Source organism: Ambystoma mexicanum, chromosome 6p, assembly GCF_040938575.1.
Source record: "Ambystoma mexicanum isolate Mex_15411 chromosome 6p, UKY_AmexF1_1, whole genome shotgun sequence".
Taxonomy (NCBI): Eukaryota; Metazoa; Chordata; class Amphibia; order Caudata; family Ambystomatidae; genus Ambystoma; species Ambystoma mexicanum.
In genome coordinates this window covers 227,321,893-227,342,839 of record NC_090935.1, presented here as the reverse complement: position 1 = coordinate 227,342,839, position 20,947 = coordinate 227,321,893, and the positions used below count along the sequence as shown (strand labels likewise).

General features: G+C 45.0%; 1 protein-coding gene across 2 annotated transcripts in view; it reads left to right on the top strand.

Moving 5' to 3' along the window:
* LOXHD1 (lipoxygenase homology PLAT domains 1) overlaps nt 1–20,947 on the top strand; it is a 1,234,736-nt gene that overhangs the window by 1,200,428 nt on the left and 13,361 nt on the right. For both annotated transcript variants that reach the window (XM_069626921.1, XM_069626920.1), the window contains one exon: nt 11,068–11,238. In XM_069626921.1, the coding sequence (XP_069483022.1) occupies nt 11,068–11,238 (171 nt within the window). The remainder of the gene's footprint in view (nt 1–11,067; nt 11,239–20,947) is intronic.

Genomic DNA, 20,947 nt, shown 5'->3' with positions numbered 1-20,947 from the left:
CCTCTTCAGACATGCCCCCCGACGTCCCCGACACCTTAGAGCATTCCCACTGTCTGCTCCCACGTGTTGGGAGCACCTGATCCGCCGCGCTGTGTCTCCATCCTCTTCCTCTAGGTGCAACAGGGCCTGGTCGTTATGCGATGTTGTGTCCCATCCAGTGTAAAGAGCAAGCCAAAGGGGAAGGTCCATTTGTAGGGCATATGCTTCTCATTGAGCGCTCTTTTCACTGACCCCATGGCCCTACACTTGTAGCGTCGTCAACGCCAGTTCATGAAACTGTTGAACCTGTGAGCCATTTATTGTGACGCTTGCTTGACCTCTCTCTGACACGTCCGTTAGGGCCTGTTCCGTGATATCCACTCTATCTCCCAAGCTCCTCACTTATCCTTTCACCTCCTTCAGGGAGCTTCTTAACTCTTCTTTCAATGATGCGAACTGGTCTTGAAAGGTGGCCATCATCCTTCCCTGCAGATCTCTGAGGCATTTCTTTAGGTCATCCTTGCTGAGGGCCATGTTATCTTTCCCCAGATCCTTACCATCACTCTCTCGTGTTGGCCTTCATTGGTGGCCGTTACCTCCTCACCATGCTGCTTCCAGCAGTGCTCCAGTTGCCCTTCCTGGGGAATGGGGAGAGTGTTTTGTGGGGCCGGCGTACTTTACCTTTTGCTCCTGGCATCTGGAAGTCACCCTCGCTCCTGCTCTCCCTTCATAGCTTACTCCAGACCTAGCCCTACCTCCTTCTTTTGCCACCAGTACCAGCACCCTCTCTGTGGTCCGCACACCCCCTCTGCTGGCACAGAGACGCAGCCACCACCTGGGCATCTGCCCGTCGGCTCCTAGTGCCTTTCCCTGTCAAGATCCATTTGTACTGGGCCGGAGACCCTTGTTAACCTCAGGCACAACCCGTTGTGTTGTTGCCCCACTGCTCTTATATAGTCTAGTGCCATGCTTTCTGACGCTTTAAAATCTGGTCACTGCTCTTCCAGGCCTCCACAATGACCTCAGCCCCCCTCAATATGGACTCATCCTTGCATCTATGGTCCGTGGAGCACTTGGGCAGAGGTAACTTTGGGTACACTCCTATAGCGGCGCTTGGTTCCTGGGTGCCTTCTCCCTTTACACCACTCTGGACCTGGGTCCGTACCTATGGCCTCCGTATAGGACCAGTGTTCTGCGATGCGTGGGGAGGGGCTGCTTCAGATGCCCTCTAGCACATGGGCATTTACACCCCTTGCACCGCTGCTGGCCCAGGTCTGTCCCTTATCTCTGCCACTTGTTTGCACATATAGGCCTGGGCTTCTTCCCGCCCATTCCTGGGGCATCACTGGCACCACTGCTCCTGCCGCTCTTTCCCGTCCCACACACGAGACCCAGGATGCCACCCCACTCACCCTCCGGGTCCCCGCTGGCACTGCGCCAAGTTCCCTTGGAGTCTCTCCTTAACGTTCAAGTACCCCAGTGGTGCACTCTGCGGGCCACACCTTCCTCCACTGGTGGCGGCTCCCGGTGCCAGCCGCAGTCTCTGCCCGTGTACTGGACGCCCGGCGGGTGCTTTGGCCATCTTTATGAAGCCGCTGCAGGCTGCAAAGTGGCCTTCGGAACTGCTGCAGGGGCTCCCTCCAACGGCTCAGATCCTTGCCCAGGGGCAGCGTCAGCTGCCCTCCTTTGCTCTTCTTTTGCCGGTTGCAGTGGGGGGGGCTTCCCTCATCTCTCCGCTCGCTGATCTCAACCTCAGCTGCAGTCCTGGGCAATCTGCTGTCTCTTCACGGGTGGGCCCAGCCTGCGCTCAGACAGAGCACAGGCCCGGGACAGAACACAAGACCACACGTCCTCACTCATCGGCGGACATCTTGGAAACTCATGATTTAAATTTCTTATAATAGGTTTCAGGTGAAACCTTTTATGAAAAAGAAAATAACTTAACAAAATCAGCTGAAAGGTGAAGTGTTAGGTGGATGAGAGTTCCAAAGTTAAGAAGTTTTCTTTGGAAACATTTGTATCTTCCAGGATAGGGCGTTAGTTGGAGTTCAGAAGACACCATTAGGCAGCTGAGTGGCTAATATGGCACCTTCAGGTATTGCATGTAGGCAGGCGCTTTGCCATGCAGGGCTTTGAGTACTAAAGGGAAAGTCACAAAGGTTATCTTCTATTTCATTTGTAACAGTGCAGTTTGTTCAGGGCTTGAACGAGGTGGTTGGAGTGTTTGAGGCAAAAGTGACATGAACAAGCAAAGTTCCAGGGATACATAAGCTTTGGTGTAGGCTCAGCCGGGAACCGTCTGTAGATTTCATTGCAGTAATGGATGTATGAAAGTACTAGATCTAGTGTTGGACTGTACTAGTGTAGTCTTTCAGAGATGAAAATCAAGGTGGAGAAAGTTTGGCAACATTGTTGATTTGAGGAAGAAATGACATCTTCTTATGAAAGGTGATTCCTGTGCTTCTGACCTTGGACGAAGGGTCAGGAAGAGGGCTAATCAAGAGGCCCAGTCAAAGGGTAGTGGAGTATGTATATTGGTTCCCACCAGCAGTACATCTGGCCTTGCTACATTGATGGGGAGCTGATTCTGATCCCTCCAGTTTTGCATGTGGCAGTGGCATTGTCAAGTCGGTGCTGGTTCTCAAACAAGCTTGATAGCTTGACTAAAGGCTATTTGTCTTTCACATACATCTGGTATTGTTGCGAGTTTAGAGAACTATCGCAAGTAGTGACATCTGGATATTGATAAGGCGAGGCGAGCAAGAATGCTTTTGGGGATCGCAATACAGTGATTTCTGGAAAAGGAATGGTCTAATTTACTCCTGTTGGATGCAGTTTGATGGGAAGGTGAGGCACAGATAGAGAGAGCAGCAATACAGAGACACCACAATCTGAGACTAGCACTGGAGTAGGAACGTCAGAACAAGCAGGCACCTCTTTACACACAGAAACTAGATAAACAAGTAATTTTCTGGAACAAAGCGCAAGGAAAGAAAGAGCAAGGCGGGGGAAGAGGAAATTCTCGAAATTCCCAGATGCAAACCAGGTTTCAGCACAGGAGAACTTAGAAGTGAACATCTCCAATAGAACTCTACGCATAAAAGAGATTTGAACTCTACAGAGAGGTCTTAACTTTGTCCCTACACACAGCACTACCAGATTCAAAACCAAGGTGGACCTCTTTAGGTTCACCCGCAAGATGACACTTAAAATATATCTTGCAGAAATAGAGAGAGAGGAATCGACGCACATGGAGTACAAGCTATAGTACATTGAATTTAGACCCAAGAATACATTTGGGCGACCTGTTCCTAACAGTACCATCGATATTTTTCATAAATCTGTTTGGATGACATCAGCAAGATCAATTACGGGAGGAAAAATATAACAATTTGAACAGGGGGGGGGACTCTCCCTTATTAAATCTTTAAACACTGATGAAAGCATTACTATACGTCCAGCAGACAAAGTGGGTGCTTTGGTCATTCAAGACTCTATCGCATATGATTCAGAATGCCTCAGACAACTAGGGGACACAGACAGACCCCATCAACGAGAGACATGAAGCACTGACTTGTATTCTACAAAAGGCAGAGGATAAGGAATGGATACATGAAAAAAGTAGAACATTCTTACATACCAAATTCCCCAGGAATACTCAATTTCTATCTCCTACCCAAAATACACAAAGGCATTTGACAACCACCACGCAGATCCATTGTGTCAGCAGCTGATGGTATTTTACAACCATTGGGCAAGTATATAGACTAAATCTTACAACCCTTGATTCAGGCAACAGCGACCTACATGAAAGATGCCACACATTATTTAAATAAGCTTAAAGGAATACAAATGGAAAAGTCAGACATTCTATTTACTATAAACGTCAAATAATTGTACACTTCCATTTCCCATTCTTTAGGTCTTGAGGCAGTTGAATGTGCCCTGTTGCAACAAGGAGAAATAGGATCAGCCAAGGAATGTATTATTATGTTACTGATGTTCCTTGCTGATAATTCTTACTTTCATTTAAAAAAAAATAATAATTCTATCTACAGATCTCAGGCTCCTCGATGATGGCCATCATGGCACCTTCATATGCCAACACATTTATGTTCAAGTTTGAAACTGATCATACACGTGCACATCCTGTATGGCATAAATATATTCTCTTCTGCAGAGATAAATTGATGACGTGTTTGGGGTTTGCAGATGACCCACTGAGACTTTGAATTTTTGGGGGGAGTTTTTGGGTCTTGACGTATTGATCTTTTTGTTATATAAAGAAATGTATCTCCCCATGAAGAATAGATGATGACATTTCATTATCAGTATTTTGATTATGCTGGTGAAAATGTCCTGTCTAATTCCAAAGTTGCAGAACAATGATTGCTGATTCTAAACATGTTTATTTCATTGTTGGTTCATCCGGTGTTGACTCCATTTCCCTGTTTTTTCTTTCCCCATCAAACCACTCTGCATCTACATGCTCACCCCCTGTTCCCTCCCTCCCACTGAGGGCACAAACCATCTTTTTTTTCTCTAAATCTTACCTACTGCTACCTCATTCAGCTTTTTTTGAAATGATAGTTTGTTGTCTTTTAATGTAGGTGTACATTCCAGGCAGGCCGAATTCCCCCCTCAAGATTTACCCAACTCCTTGACCAAACCGTCTTCCATCAACCTCATTTCACTATCTATGATTGTAGATACATTCAGTGGTTGCTCTAAGTGGTGTCTTATAAGCTCTGTATGTTTTGGTCTAAACTACACTGTGACGTTTTTATAAGGTGTTGTTTACTCTATAATCAATAATATGCTGCATGCATGAGTTCCGCATCATTCTGTGTTTGTATATTTAAAATGAAATAAATCTGAATTGATATGAATTATTTTTCTTTTTAAATTGCTAAAACTCATCTCCCTCTCTGCCATGTATGTGGCTACTCCCATGATCCCAAGCACTCTGCGTTTTCCACTACTTAGCAATTTGTTAAAGAATCTTTCTTCAGTACAAGTTGTTGTTTAATATATTCCCACAGGAGGAGATCTCCCAAATTTGTTTTCGAAAATACATAGCAGAGAGGGTATTTGTATATTTGTTGGAAGGATCCTCTTTTGGTACTCACCTATGCTGGCCGCGGTCAATCGTACCGAAACAAAAAACAAATCAACGCCACCATGGTGACCAATTTGAAGGCGAAGTGCTTGCTTGGTGACCCACAGAGATAGACTAGGGTCGAGACAAGGTTAGAAAAAGGGAGGAAAACCAAATAATGGAGACGACAAGAAAGATAAAGGAAGAAAAGAGGCACCGAGGGCATGGTTTGCAAAGGAGGCAGTGGGCCGAGTGATGTATTTGTGAGAAGGTTTTCATAGATCTCCAAGAATGGGCTTGCGCCTACCTTGCATTGAGCAGAGTCAGGGAAAAATACTCCTGCGTGATAACCACGGCTTAAGCTGTGATTCCGATAGTTCATATAAAGGATGTCAAAGAACGGTGGGGTCAAGGACGACTAGGATGAGAGAATTCACAAATGAGTGTTGATTTTCCGATTGTGAGCCAGAGTGAAGTAATGGTCCTCTGAGGGAGGTTGGGACTGATGCAGAACCCTGATCTGATGTAGCAGGTAACGAGGCGCGGTGGGTAAAGGAGGGATGTAGAACCAATGGCCAGAGTGAAGTGAACAACTCAAATTCAGTAGGTAACGTCTTGGTAGTGTGTAGGACACTGGATGAAGCGGTAGGATAGTTCATTGACTTGATGGCTGTTGTTGTGAGGAGCTTCTTCATAGTAGAGATTGATGGTTAGGAAAGCGTTTGTTCTGTGACAGGCAGTTACTGGTAGCCCATGCCCACCTGGGATGCCGTGTGAAAATAGGAGTGGGAGGGCAATGTGCTAGTCACTGCCCCATAGGTGCAGGACCCAAATAAACAAGTGAAATTTATAGGGGGTATAAACCGTAAGAGGGTGTGCTAATGCCGTCCACTATTAAAATGCAGTAAGCAGCAGCGGCAGCACTCCGAGGTATTCCCCTTACCTCTGTCAATAAAGTATTTATTAGAAAAAATGGTGCTGTCAGCTTGCGGTACACCCTAATAGTAGATAGCATTTAAAAGTAGTCTTTACACAATTTACAAGTACAGTGTAATGGTGTCCTTTATTCTTGTGGCTGTTACCAATGAATCCCAAATAAAGAAGTCTGGGTTTTGTCAAAGCGGATCATAGTCATATAAATGGCATTGCCTGAATTGCTGTCACTTTTGCCCATCCTAGTAACCTCTTTCCCCCACCTCCCACCTCCTGCAATGTTCCTCTTGATTCTGCTGCCTCCTTTCACCCATTTTTAGGTGTACTCACCACCTTAGCTGGTCTCCCTTGTTCGCAATCCTGGTCTACACCATTTCCTCTTTTCTGTAGTGGTGTCTTGTAATAAGGAAGCGTACACTGTAGGTAAGTGAAGATCCTTTAATGGCAACCAACCTGAGCCCAGCAGCGCTCAGCCTACATTACAGCTCTCCACTTAAACTCATAACCGTTGTTCTTGGAATGTGGAACATTCAACAAATGCAAACATGACATCAGAACAAGAGTGGAATTCTACAGGGTAGAATTCCACTCCAGAGCCATTACACATTATAACACCCCCCCCCCTTACTCAACAAAAGAAACAACCCTCTTGAAGCCACACACACATACATGCACACTCACAGACACACACACGCACAGCAAACACACAGACAGACACACGTACCCAGCTAAACACTAGTCCCAACTAAAGCTAAGGAGTCCTCATAAGAAGCGAACAGGCAAGAAAACATAAAACTGTGCTAACGAGCAACAGCACCCACATAAAACTGTGCTAACGAGCAATAGCACCCAAAACATAATCTTTATATTTGGAGGGAACCTTCCTCTCCCTGACAGAATGAGCATGAGTTAGGGCAGAGTCGGCCGCCCCAGAAGTGGACACCTCACATTCCTCGACCGGAACGTTACCAACATCAGAATCATGCGCAGAAATAGGGATGGAATGTTCCTCAACCCCCCGGGGATCTACAGCCGCCCCTCTAACCATGGGCTGCAAGTTAACTAGTTCCTCACTACCCTCCCGGATAGGGCTCCACTATCCGGGAGGGTAGTGAGGAACTAGTTAATGGCAACCAACCTGAGCCCAGCAGCGCTCAACCTACATTACAGTCCTCCACTTAAACTCATAACCGTTGTTCTTGGAATGTGGAACATTCAACAAATGCAAACATGACATCAGAACAAGAGTGGAATTCTACAGGGTAGAATTCCACTCCAGAGCCATTACACATTATAACATGTCTCCACTGTCCTCTGTGACTTTCCAGGTGTGACTCCTTTCAGAGCGGTACATCCCAATGACCCCACCATATCATTTTGAGTTCTACCATGGGGGGGGCACGCCTGTGACTCATGTTCGGTGTGTGCCTCGTTTCCTATCACCTGTCCAGCCTGGTCCCCCCTTTGCCCTTGCCCCACCACGTGAACCCATCCAGCTCCCATTGTGCTCAATGGGCAGGTACGGAAAGCTTGTCCACAGCATATAGTCAAGCATGACGCAATCCTGTGCATAATCAGTATTTCTGTTGAGTGGGCTGTTACTGTACTTCTTTCTGCACCAAGCAAGATAACACATGGTCAATGTGTCTAATAGTTGGTATTGTACAAAAATGTCGCCCTCATTTGTGCGCCCCCGCAGTCAATGCGACTTTGGAGGCGCACAAAATGAGGGTGACATTTATTGCGCCCAAGCAGAGCGTGGGGTGCAGGGGTGTCCCCGCTCTTCCTGGGCACAGTAATGGGGGTCGGGTGTTGCGGGGGTGTTCCCCGCTTACCATTTCGGAAAGCGGGGGACACATAAGAAAAAAAAGAAAAGCACCATACGGCGTTAGTTCCAACCCACGTTAGTGGGAGGAGCTGACACTGCAGGGATCGCAGAGTACGGGAGGCACACTAATGCGTGTGCTGCCCTAAAGGTAAGTGGAGTGGGGGGTTGGGAGGGGTAATGCAGGCCAAGGGAAGGGGCACAGTGATCCATATGATCACTGTGCTGTGCCGTTACTGGCCTCGGCATTTTGGCCGTCACAGTAACGGGCGGTGCAGTGATCACATAGATCCTAACAGTTTATGGGAGTCCCGACCGGTCTATGGTTAATAAAGGTTTGTTTGAGCTCAATTCTAAGCTGTGAATGCCTTTCTAAGAAATCTAATAGACTAGTTTTAGAAATGTTTTCTACTGTATCCAGTTGCTGGCATGGTCGTTTTTTGACAACTCTATTGGCATAAAGAAGTTTTGATACCAATTGAATATTGATTGCTTTTATCAGCATTTATATCCACTGGAACAGTGGTGGGAAATCCCACCACGGACAAAGCCATATGTGCCAACTTCCTCCAGTGGATGGAGGAACCCCACTTGGATCCACCCTTCACCCTGCCAAAAGTATGGTAGTTGTAGCAGAACCCTCTACTAGACACGAACCAAAATTAGACCATTCTGACAAGCTGGTCGGATAAAAAAAGCTCAGCGGGTTGAGCACTCGCTGCTGTGATCTGCAGGACGCAGGTTCAAATCCTGGCAAGACCAACTCTGCCTTTCATCCTTGTGAGGTTGTTAAATGAGTACCAGCTTCGGTTGAATGATAATTGTATGTATGTTATATGTGCAAATCATTATCATTATAATAATCCCTGTAATCCCAAAATAGGTAACAGCACCAGCGCAGTGTGGGTAGGTACATATTTGTATTTTTCTACCTACTGTTGCCGTTGTGACAGACTGCCAGGCATCAAGTCACATCACTGCTAAGTGGACAAATCCAAAAAGAAATGTATTGTCCAATGTACAAAAATGCATTTTCTGCAACGTGTTCTGAAGGAAAACATGCGTAGCAAGACAAAAGGAATTGCCAACATGGCAAGCCACCCTCAAAAACATCTTGGATGTGGTCCTTCCGACCTGCTTGTCACATGATCGCTCATAAAGTGGTCTCTATTTGAGATTTTCCGAGCCCTTCCACCCTGCTTTCCATTTTGTTTTATCTGCTCATTGCTCAAAATTGTCTCTGTGTTAATCTCCATCGCCCTTCCTCAATACTTTCTTTTTAACCCTTGATTTCCATACCACATGTCATTTCTGATCTGTGTTCTGCTATAGTCTTCGCCCCTCTGGAAGACTCCACTCTTATCAAGCAGATCAACTTTTTCTGTCAATTTCCATCATCAAATCTTTCCTTTCCTCTTCGGCTTCCTTTCTGTTATTTTCTAGCCCCGACTGTTAACTTTCTGTTTTTGTTTTGTAAATGTGTATTGTTTTTTAAAATTGTATTTATTTATTTATTTATTTATTTATTTATTTATGTATTTAGTTTAGAATAGGTCTTTAGAATATTTTAGAAAGGTTTTCAGGTTTTTCCTTAACGTCAGTAGCGTGTCAGCCTTTCGAAACTTTAAAGGACGTTTTCTCCACAATGTGGGGCCAATTACTGCAAAGCGTCCGTCCCCCTGGAACAGGAACGTGTGCAAGGGATTACCAAAAGAGTATTGTGCGCTTACCTTAAACACCTTGCTGGGTGATACCATTTTAACAGTGAAGCTTAGGTAAGGTGGGGCCAGGCCCAGTTTACATTTACATATTTTAAAGTGTACCCTCTACTGGACTGGAAGCCAGTGAAGTTCTTGCCGGTAAGGTGTGATAGATGTAGCTTTAGGGAGCTGGAAAAAAGGGGTACCGCTGCATTCTGGATGTTTTCGAGTATGTGTAATTGAGCATTCTGCAAATAGCATATAAGGCATTTTGCCATAATCAATCAATGTAAGAGTTAATCAGGTTATCAGTGACAAGATGTCAATATTCCTGTGAGATAAAGGCTCAGGTTTTTTTTAATAGCCGAAGGCGAAAGAACGCTGCTCTACAGACTTTGTTGATTTGCGATGAGAATGATAAATCCTGATCCCATAAGATCCTCGGATTTCTCACCCGTGAGGCGTAAGAGATGGGAAGCCTAAAAAGTTGAGGGGGGTTGGGAGTACAGTGAGGCTTGTTAAGCATCGATTTCGGACCAAGAAGTAATACCTCTGTTTTACTGGGGTTGAGTTGCAAGCCATTGCTGGACAGCCAGTCATACACCTTGGCTAGACTTTCCACCAAGGGGGTGAATGTTTAGGGAGGGCCAGATACTTTGACGAACATTTGTGTATCATCCGCGTATGAGTGGTATTGTAGCTGGAACCTTTGTAAGATACTGATCAAGGGCTACGTATATAAACTGAAAAGCAGTGGCTATAAAGGGGACCCTTGGGGAACACCACAGCCTAGCTCAATGGGTTCTGAAGTAAATGGGCAGATATTTACTGTCTGGTCTCTATCAGAGAGAATACTCTTGAACCAATTGTCCGACATCACCGTCACATTTTGGGGCTGAGACAATAGAATGGTATGATTCACAGTGTCAAAAGCCAGTCAATCATAGGTGGATGAATATTGTAGCTCTCTGGGGGGTTGGAGGGGGTGGGGGGTAGGAGTATAGGATACAGGGGAATGACTACATTTTGTCTACATAATTCAGTGTTTTTTGTAGAAGAGGGTATATTTTTTGGTTCTTGCCAGGAGTGTTAGAATGGAGGATCAAGCCTGCTATCCACGGTCATCTTGTGCCACATTCAATGGAAAGGATTGTCTAAAATTGTTCTGCTGCTGTTCTGTGTTTAAAGTCAGTCTGCCCTAAGTCAGGACTTCCACTGCTGCATAAACCATCTCAGGTGGATTGCTTTTCCCCCAAGATAGGCTGGTAACTTTTATGCTATGAATGTGTAGATGATCCAGTCAATTTTTAAATTTGATGTGTGCAAAGAAATGTAATTATTGCAGGCCTAAAAATTGATTTCCTTATGGCTGCATCTTGAAAGTATAAAACCAACTTTGTTTTCTTTATTCAATTTGTTTTTTTCTTCAAAAATGGAAAGCATGCAGATCCACTACATTGGTCGGTTCCCTTTGGTCGGTTCCCTATTGCCAGAGATATCCGTGTCTTTAACACGTTTCCTCTTCTTTAAAGGCATCGGACCAGGATGGCATTTGGAATACATCGATGTAAAAGATGACAGCATTAACAAGACCTTCAGGTTCCAGTGCGACCGCTGGTTTGCAAAGAACGAAGAGGACAAACAGATTTCTAGGGAGCTCGCCTGTGCCAACAACGACACCATGGAATTGAATGAGCGAACCTGTGAGTTTGAAGCCTAGTTTGTCGCTTTCTGAAGTTTCATGAATCCCTCTTCAGTGACAAGGGCTGAAACCTAAGAATCATCAGAATGTTATGCTATTTACTTCATGCTAAACAGTATTTCTGTACGGTTTGATTGCTGCTAATTGATTTTCAGGTTGAACTCCTAGTACATGGCAGACAGTGCTGTTTCCAGTCAGAACCTCTGACAAATCGGAGAAATTGTCTACTGAAATAGGATTATCACTGCTACCGAGTACGCTGAGGAATGTAACAGCTCAGAGTGATATCGTTCTATGATTAGGACTGCATGAGGCATGTTTACATGTAGTACGATGAACTCAAGTTGGAGTTAGTTGAATATTCTTGAATCGTTTGGGTAAAAAACTGGGTTTTACCATCATTGGGTTGACGAGTTTAAGGTTATTTCTGAAGAAAGATGTAAAAACTCTGGAATGATTGCTGTTTGGATGGAAACATTGCTTGTGATGAGAGCTACCAAGGTCTGAATCACAAAACCATTTTGACCCCAACAATCATCACTGTTATACTGGCTATTGCTTTAGGACGACCACTCTTATAAAGGCATCCAGATGGGGTCTGATCTGCCAAATTATAGTTGATTGCTTTGTGTGACTTTATTTCACTCTAGCTGTTCCGGGCGATGCCTCACTATGAAAAATCCTTGTGCCATTGAATCTTTGCTGAATAAACAGTGTTTTGCATTCACATCACATCCCATTCACATCACACGTTTACAGAATGAAAGGCTGTTGCAGAGTCATTGTTTGACTAAGCCGAATTTTCATGTAGAAGTAGGGAATGGTTACAATCACTACTTTTTTTTGTGACTGGTGATCATGACGATGAGTGCATGATTGAATGCATTTATATAACACACACCACCTGCATGGTATTTTACTTTGCCTATTATTTGCTTGGAGAGGATTGTGGCCACCTCTACATTTTCATACAATTGTGCATGCCTTTATCCAAAGAAGTTGCCTTTTTGTCCCTTTTTGGAAAAACAATCATTGTATCCATTGGGGATTTTCGTACAAGACGTGAGGCATTAGCATGAACCCAGACAGAATTTGTCTGTTTTTTTACAGGTCTACAAAACAGCTGGAATCCATAGGGATCCATACATCTCCACCCACATGAAAACATTCCATGGGGGCGGAGATGCAGAAACCTTTGCTGCATGGAGCTGGTGAAAGAGGCCACCATGCACTGCCAAAAGAGTCAGTAGGGTCATCTATCCAAATGCTGTAGTCTGCAAGGAGGATCGATAATTGTGATAGAGCATAGGTGTAGTGCACATGCAGAACCTGATGTACTTGTGCGAAGGTCTTCAAAGGGATCCAGGAATGGGCTTGCGCCTACCTTGCATTGAACAGAGTTAGGGAAGATCTCCTGTGTGCCAGCCACAGCCTGAGATATGATTCCTATAGTCCACATGAAGGATGTCAACTTAAAGGCCATTATTGGGGTATGATGGGACAATTAAACTGCAATTACTTTAAAGAGCTCTTGACATGTTTGAGTAATCCCTCACCGTACACTCAATTTGTCCATGAGGGGTCCTAATATGGGACCTCATCAAGGACTCAGACTCTATTAAGGTCCCCCTTCAGAGGCCACAAGCCTCTAAGGGTCAGAGTATATCAAATACCCTGCTTAGTCCTGTTTCAGTACATGCACAGGATGGTCTGTTGGTGTCCTAATGGACTCGTTAATGGCAATATACCTTGATGTAGTGAATTTAATTACAAGCAGATGTGACTGTACAGATCACAGTGTTAAGATCCAGCGTGGTGCACTACAGTCAGAACTGGTTTCCCTATCTGTGTGGGAATGTGAAATGCTTGACCACCAGCAGGGGGGTTTCCTCACCTAACAGGAATGTTATCAGGTAGGCAAGGAAATCAAGACTGCATGGACGAAATGTATGCCAGGGACGTAGCCTTATAAAGGCATTTCCTGACTGGGCCTGTTGCTGGTCAGCTCAGAATATTATCGGGTGAAACGTGTGTGAAAGAATGACTGGGGCTTTGATTGGGAATATAGAGCCCAGAAGAGGCCAGCCAATTTTGAATGAAAGACTGGGTGTCATCAAATATTTGAATGGATCCAATCCAATCGTTCCCCATTAGCTCCAAATCTCCTGTAAAGAGAGAGGATCTGCACCATTGCTTTGATCAACTCTGGTAGGGATCTCTGAAGCAGTAAGAGGATGCCTAGACTGTGCCAAAGCTCTTACAGTTATGCACGTCAACCAATGCCAGCCCTAATGGTGAAACACTGCCAGTGCCTGCAGATACCAAAGCCTCTGGATAAGACAAGGCTACAGCATTAGTAGTTTGCTCCCTTGATTCGATACCTTAGATGGGGAAGGTGGCCTTAGGGCTCATACAGAGACAGATATCAGGCAAACATAATTGCAAGACATCACTACCTACGTACTGCTGATTTGTTTATTTTTTTGTTGTTTGTTTATTTTGAGATGGTACATTACATGATATGATGGCATAAATTGACAGAGAAGAAAAAAGATAGTAAATGAACAAGAGAAACCATAAAGAAGGAAATGCAATGATGAAACAGAAAACAGGATAACTGAAGTCCAGCAATAATCTAACCATTGCTGGACAAAAATCAGGCCAACTTTCCCTTAAGCTTCAATAGTAGCTAGAGTAGGAGGTCAATGTCCCATTTCAAATGTTGCCGCAGAGGGGAGCTGCTGCTGTCCCTATGTCTGAAACAGCCAGACAGGAATCTGCTTCAGCCAAAGGTTCATCCACATTGACTGCTCCCTCCTCAGACCTGGATAAAAGTGCTCCTCCTCCTGATACTCCATTCAGCCAGAGCTCTCTCCCATGTGCTCTTCCCGTACTCCTTAGGCGTTCAGGCAACTCCGACAGGATGCTTCCAGACCCTGCAGCCCCCGCAATTCCCCTGCAACTCCACCCAGGCTGAACCAAGCAGGAGAAGCCTGTGTCTGCACAGGCAGCTCATCCGAGCCGCATAGCACCGAACGCGGCTGAGAAAGGACTAGCCTCAGCAACCTGCAACGCCCTGCCCATAGAGAACCAGGCAACTATCTCTGCCTGCTAAAGAACATCCGTACCTTTCTTACTCAAAAGAACTGTGCAATCATAGCCCAAGCCACTATCCTCTCAAGGTTGGATTACTGTAATACCTTACTAACCGATGCCACCAGCTCTTGTTTGAGCAAATTTCAAACTATACAGAATGATGACGTGCACATCATCAGGCAAATCTCCAGAAGGGACTATATCTCACATCATAGGAGGGACCTCCATTGACTCCCTGTGCGGGAACGCATAGACTTTAAAGTTGGCACCCTAGTGCATCGTTGCCTCTTTGAAACAGCTCCCCGTACTTAAAATCCTTGATCTCCCAAAACACCCCCACCAGAGCACTGCGCTCCTCCAACTTGGCACAACTGAATTGTCCTGCACACAAATGATCGAATGGACTAGGTAGATCATTTCCAGTAAGCGCTGCCATGTTTTGGAATACCCTGCCACTAGCACTTATGCTGGAGGAGAATCCAAGGGCCTTCCGCAGAGTATTAAAAAAGTTCTTGTTTAAGTAACTGATTACGTTACCTCACATGACCCCTTCAGGATCTTGATTGTCCTGTCCCATTTGTTCATGTGATAGTGTGATTGTTGTGCCCCGATGGCTGCAGCTTTTGGCGCATTACAAATAAACAAATACAATAATAATAAAAAATAAAATATAAAGTATGTGGGTACCACCAGATCTCCCATGCACTGTGGAGGAAGATATCAATTCAGAAATACTGTCCAGGAAACATTCAGTGGTGCTGGGTGCTCCCCTGTGGTATCACAACCAGAACGCTGACACTCCACGATGCTATTGGGTACAGATAATTAGTTTAATGACACCGGTTCATGCCCCATAAGAGTACATTTTTCAGGAGTGCACACAGAACCCTGATATCCATGACATGTAAGGAGTGAATTACGGTGAGTTTGAAAGATTTAAATGTTGCACTATGATATACAGACAGTCCCCGATGATGGATCAGGGATGCAAAATGCATTCGACAGGACATGATATTCGGCCTCAGTATTTATTTTTAAGGACACCGCCAAAGGACTGAGTTAAATAGATATCAGATTAATTGGAATGCATTTGAGCGAAGATTTGTTACTAGGCAAAGGTTGTGACACCAGCAGGGAGCCCCCAATGCCAGGCAGATTTTCCTTGACTGTACATGTATAGCTGAAGGATACCCACAAGCTGGCCAGGCCTTAATCAAAGACTGGTGTAACCAGAATGCCATCCCTGATGGTTATGAGGAGGATCCTCAAGGTCCTCATGATGGAGCCGATAACCCCTAGGGATTTAGAGGAGAAATGTGCTGGCCCTAACGCTGACCTTGAGAATACAGGGTATGTTACATATTTAGTTGATTTGAAAACACCTGTGAAGCACATGGAGTGATTTATGTCAACATGCTACAATTCAACCTCAGGCATGAGGAACTTTCAGCCCTGATGTTATTGTTGGAAAGGAATGCAGGAGAGATTGAGCCTATCAGATGTAATGAACACTAGTCCCACAGATAGCTGAGTGAGGGAGTAAAGTTGTCGCCACAAGTTGTATTCAGGCTTTGCTTAAGGAGTTTCATGCCCGGTTCCTCCGGGCTCCATGATTCACTACATGCTACAAGCATGACATTGAAACTGGTGACAGCATGCCTGTGAAGAGGAAATGTTACAAGCTGTCAGACAAGTTCTCAGATAACATCAAAGCTGAAGTCACTAAGATTTTGGACTCGGGGATGAATAAATCATGTCAAAGTCCCTGGTTAAGTCCTGTTGTGTTGGTGCTCAGATCAGAGTCCACATATTTAAGATTCAGTGTGGTGCAGAACGGGCACAATGCTGTCACCATGACAGATGCTCACCCCATTCTGATAAACTAGCAGATCATTTGGGAGTGGCTGAGTACCGGGCCATTTTCACCTTCATCTCTGCTTCCTGGCAGGATGCCTTGAATGACTGTGCCAAAGAAAAAGCAGCATTCACAACACAAGGGATGCCTGTATGAGTCATGCTTTTAAGGTGAAGAAGGCATCTTTCACTTTTGGCGGCTGCAAGATTATGCACTTACTGGGCTGGATAGCTTTTATGTCCCATTTTGAGCATCCGGGTCTGTGACTCAGTGGAATAATGCATCCACTACAGAGATTTGCCCTCATGGTCGTAGGTTTGAATCGATAAAATGAGAGCAATTGAGTTGGGTAACAATATGCACAGAGACGTAGGCACGGGAGGGCCTGAGTGGCAAGGACCCAAATTCTGCAAATGCCCACTCCGATGCGGTGTGTGGGCATTTACCGATATTTTTGTCAGTGCAGTGGACCCAACTACATTAGCTTCAGGCCCCATTTGCTAGACAATCCTGGCTACGCCTCTGAATATGCATCTGTTCAAGGCCAGCTAAAGGTACGCTCGAGTGGTGAACCCGCACAGGGGCACACAAAATAAAGGGTGCACCGCATCACCCCTTCAGCCGGCCCTACCAAGCTTACTGAAGTTGGGGTGAACGTGCTCCAACTTCAGAAAGAAATGACCTGGCTTCATTCTGAAGTAGGAGCGCATGCTCCCCGGCTTCAGAAAGAAACTCAGGAGCGCCATGCTGCAATTAGAACGTTACTTTAGAACGTTTCAGAAAGAAACTCAGGAGCGCCATGCTGCAATTAGAACGTTACTTTAGAACGTTTCAGAAAGAAACTCAGGAGCGCCATGCTGCAATTAGAACGTTACTTTCTGTCCGGTCTCAATGTGCATGACAAGAAACCAGCTCCCATGCGTAATGGCGTAATGGAGGCTAGAGCGCGGTAGGCCTTCCAGGCAAAGACGGATGTGGGTCCGGTCGGAACAAGGGAGCAGGTAAAAAAAAGGGAGTTTTGTGCATGTGTGCGCATATGAATTTGGCCTGCATCTTTATTTTTTTTTTACATTTATAAAGTGCACAAAGCAGCCGTCGGGCATCGTGGCGCTGTTACAAGCAAGGCTTACTTAGTTACAGGAAACAGAAGGAAAGACAGCCTGGCAAGACAACCTGTCTGTGGTTCGTGGTTACAATTAACATAAATACCAGACAGGTGGTAGTTAAACGTGGCATGTTGCAATTGGTGGTGGCGGGGGGCTCTACGGTTCAATGGTTACAGGGGAACCGGAAACAACTAATTCCTTCCTGGACACAGATATCTGGGTGTACCTAGGGCTGTAATGAGGACTAGTTAAAGAGCCTCGTTTTGAGGGCTTTGCAGAAGGACAGGACACGTGGGAGGTCTCTTTCTTTAGGGTATTTGGGAGGGCATCCCATTGTTTTGGGGCTATTAATGGGAAGCTGGAGCCGCCTACTTTCCCTTTTGATGGTGGGGGTGCGCAGCTGGTTGGAGTAGTGTGATCTTTTGCGTCTGGCAGAGCTGGCTCTGACTACTTTCTCTAAAAGATAAGAGGGGGCTGTGGAAGGGAGGCACTTGTGGGCTATGGCTAGGGTCTTGAATGTGATGTGTTCTTTGACGGGGAGCCAGTGTACAGCGCGTCTGGCATGGGAGATATGCACCCTCTTGGGAATGTTTAGGGCAGCATTATTTTGAATGATCTGAAGTCTGTTGAGATTTTTGGCTGAGGTGCCAGCAAAAAGAACGATGCAATAGTCAAGTTTTGCCCCAATGGTGACTCTCGCTATTGAGAGACCCCCAGATTCTTTACTGAAGGTGAGGTAGTGATTTGTGTATTGTCTATTGGGAAGGCACTGTATTGTTTATTAATTTTATTAAGCATTTATGATGTAAAGTTTCCTAAGCATTTATGATGTATGTGTGTGTGTATGCAAGGGTGTGTGTTATGCAGTATCATGTAATGTGTGTGACTATGAATGAGCACATGTGGTATGTTGTATGGGTGCCAGAGTGAATGGTTTGAGTAAATGAGGGAGTGAATCTTGTGTATGGATGTGCACGTGTGTTTTCAGTGCTGACTGCGAAGTTGGGGGTGAGGGGCGAGGAGCCATAATGGTACTGCTAATTTTTGATGGGTGTCCACAAAATGATAAAGCAAGCTTGTGTGAAGGCATCACAAAGAAGACACAGACAACTGAATGCAGTTTGGGTTATAAACTTGTATTAAAACAAAGGGAGGATTGGAAAAAGACCTACCTTGCCCTATGCTAAGGCAGGGACGTCATTTGGGACGTCATTTGGGGGTCACGACTGCAACCCCTGAGTTCTCCCTTGCTGCCCCTGTGGTCCCCCTTGCTACCCCTAAAAAAATAAATTACAGAAATGGAAGCTCCTGGACTGTGACCAGCGCCATGTGGCTCTTTGTTTCTGGGGTAGCTAGCTTTCTTGTTGAGACCTCTTAAAAAAACAGGGGGTTCCACAAGTGTAACACTTTGAGCAGTAACCCTAAATAAGAAAGAATATGAATAACAAATAGTCTTTCTGGAATTCTATACAGTTACCAGTTTATTGGTATCCACTACACAGTGTAATTTGCTTTCTCACTTTGAGAAAATTCAGACATGTAGCTGGTAAGACAGTTATAGCTGTTAAGATAGCTCGCTGCTGCCATGTGTGTGTGATCTGCAAGTTGCAGGTTCGAATCCCGGCAATGCCAATTCAGCCCTTTATCTTTCTGAAGTCTATAAATGAGTACCAACACAGGTTGGGAGATATTTCATGTATATGTGTTCTATATAAAGTGCTTAAGCATAAGTGCTATATAATAACACATCATTATAATTTGGCCTTGGACGCCTGCTTGCATTCACCGTAATTTGGTAATATGGGCCTATAAACACTAATATTAACGATACATATGGGGATTCATTCTTGTATGAAATGGATATCATAATACAATAATATTGTAACCATATTTTTCGTAGTGTTCTTAGGAACAATGCAATGTGATGCCATTTCCTGTTTTGTCAAGGGGGTGAAATGTGTTCCATCGCTTCCCATGATGTCACTTTGGGGTGGAGTCAAATGGCATAACTTCCTGTGATGTCATCAGAGGTCAAGTGTTGTGTGATGTCACATCCGCTACCCCAGGCATTTTGGAGAAATGACCTCCCTGTGCTAAGGTTGGATTTCCCTGCCTAAATAAAGCTAATGATAGTCTATCTCAGGACGTCCAAAGCAAATGCCTTTCTGTGTCTAGAACTTATACTTGCCCTCACATCTAATTGTATACAATGTGTAGGGATGTCATGCTCAAAATAAAAAGTGTTTAAATAAAAGCTCAGAGCTTTATCCAGCTCTTGGATGGAAAATGGGTTTTCCCTTCACCCAGGTTCAAGATAGTTCACTTAACAAAAAAGAAGGGCCCCCTTCCCCAAGCTTTCAAGTTTTTAAATTTCAAAACAACACAATTCTTTGGGATACATCTAGCTCCTCTGGCTTGGTTGCCTTTCATCAATTTCATAAAGTTCAGTTCCTTGATTTCAAAACACAAAAATTCTCCTGCCTTCAATAATAAGCTTGTTGGTGTCTTAAGTGGCTTTTCCTTAGGTGGTTGTACTCTGTCTAGGCGTAGTTGTCAGACCACCCGGTCCACCCATTACAGGTCACGCAACCCACACACCTTATTGGCTTCTACTTTATAGGCGCATTGCCACTGTTTCAGCTTCTAGTCACACTGTTCTTTATATTCCTATGGCACTTGCCGATACACAGTTCATGTGTATCAGGGAATGGCATAATGGCTTTCAATCAGATCAATATTAAAAAGGATCTTGCCATTCAAGTTAATCACTTTGTAGAAATCAACAGTTTTCTCTGGCCCTCTCTAGGCCTTGTAACAGCTTGTTTAAACTCACACTTTCCTTTAAATTTAATTCACCCTGTGATTTTTCTCCGCTCCGGGTTCGTCTTCTTTTCATCTTTTTCACAGTTCGGTATTCATAGTTCACCCTGGGACTTCACTCAGCTGCATGTTAGCCTTCCTTTCATCTGTTTCACAGTTCGGTATTCACAATTCACCCTGGAATTTCACTCCACTCCCGGTTACCCTCCATTTTACAGTTCAGTATTCATTCAAACCTTTCACTCGGTTTCTTTAACAGGTTCGGTTCATCGTTATTAAATGTATTCAGTAATTTGACTGATTTCAAACTAGTCTGGCATTCACCTTGCTGAAACAGTCTCTCACTCACTCATGAGCCACCCGACCTGCAGCAACCACGCGGTCTACACCCCAACACCCCACAGTCACTCAGCCATCGCTGTCTCCAGGTGTTCCTCTCTGCATTGGCAGGCTCGTTGTGTGGCTCTCGCTGCTCTCACTATTCCCGGATCAATGTCCCTCTTCTATAGGGTCTCCGCGGCCTCGGCCATATGGAAAGGGAGTCTCTCTGAATCCGGGAGGTATGCAAATCAGCCACACTCAGCCTCTGGTGCAACAACTCTGCAGCTCCTAGGCACTTCGAGCACACGTCTCTCTTGCTTTACTCCAGCTGCTCCAGCAGGCGTGCCACTGTCGTTTCCCTTGGCCTCACCTGAGCATGCCATTTATACTGCCCCCATGGCTTAAGGTGCAGGCAATGGGTGTTCATTACACAACGATCGTAGTACTCAGCATCCCTCTTCCACGTCCCTGTACCAGAGTGGTGTGTATGTGTGTAAGACTCAATAAAGAGA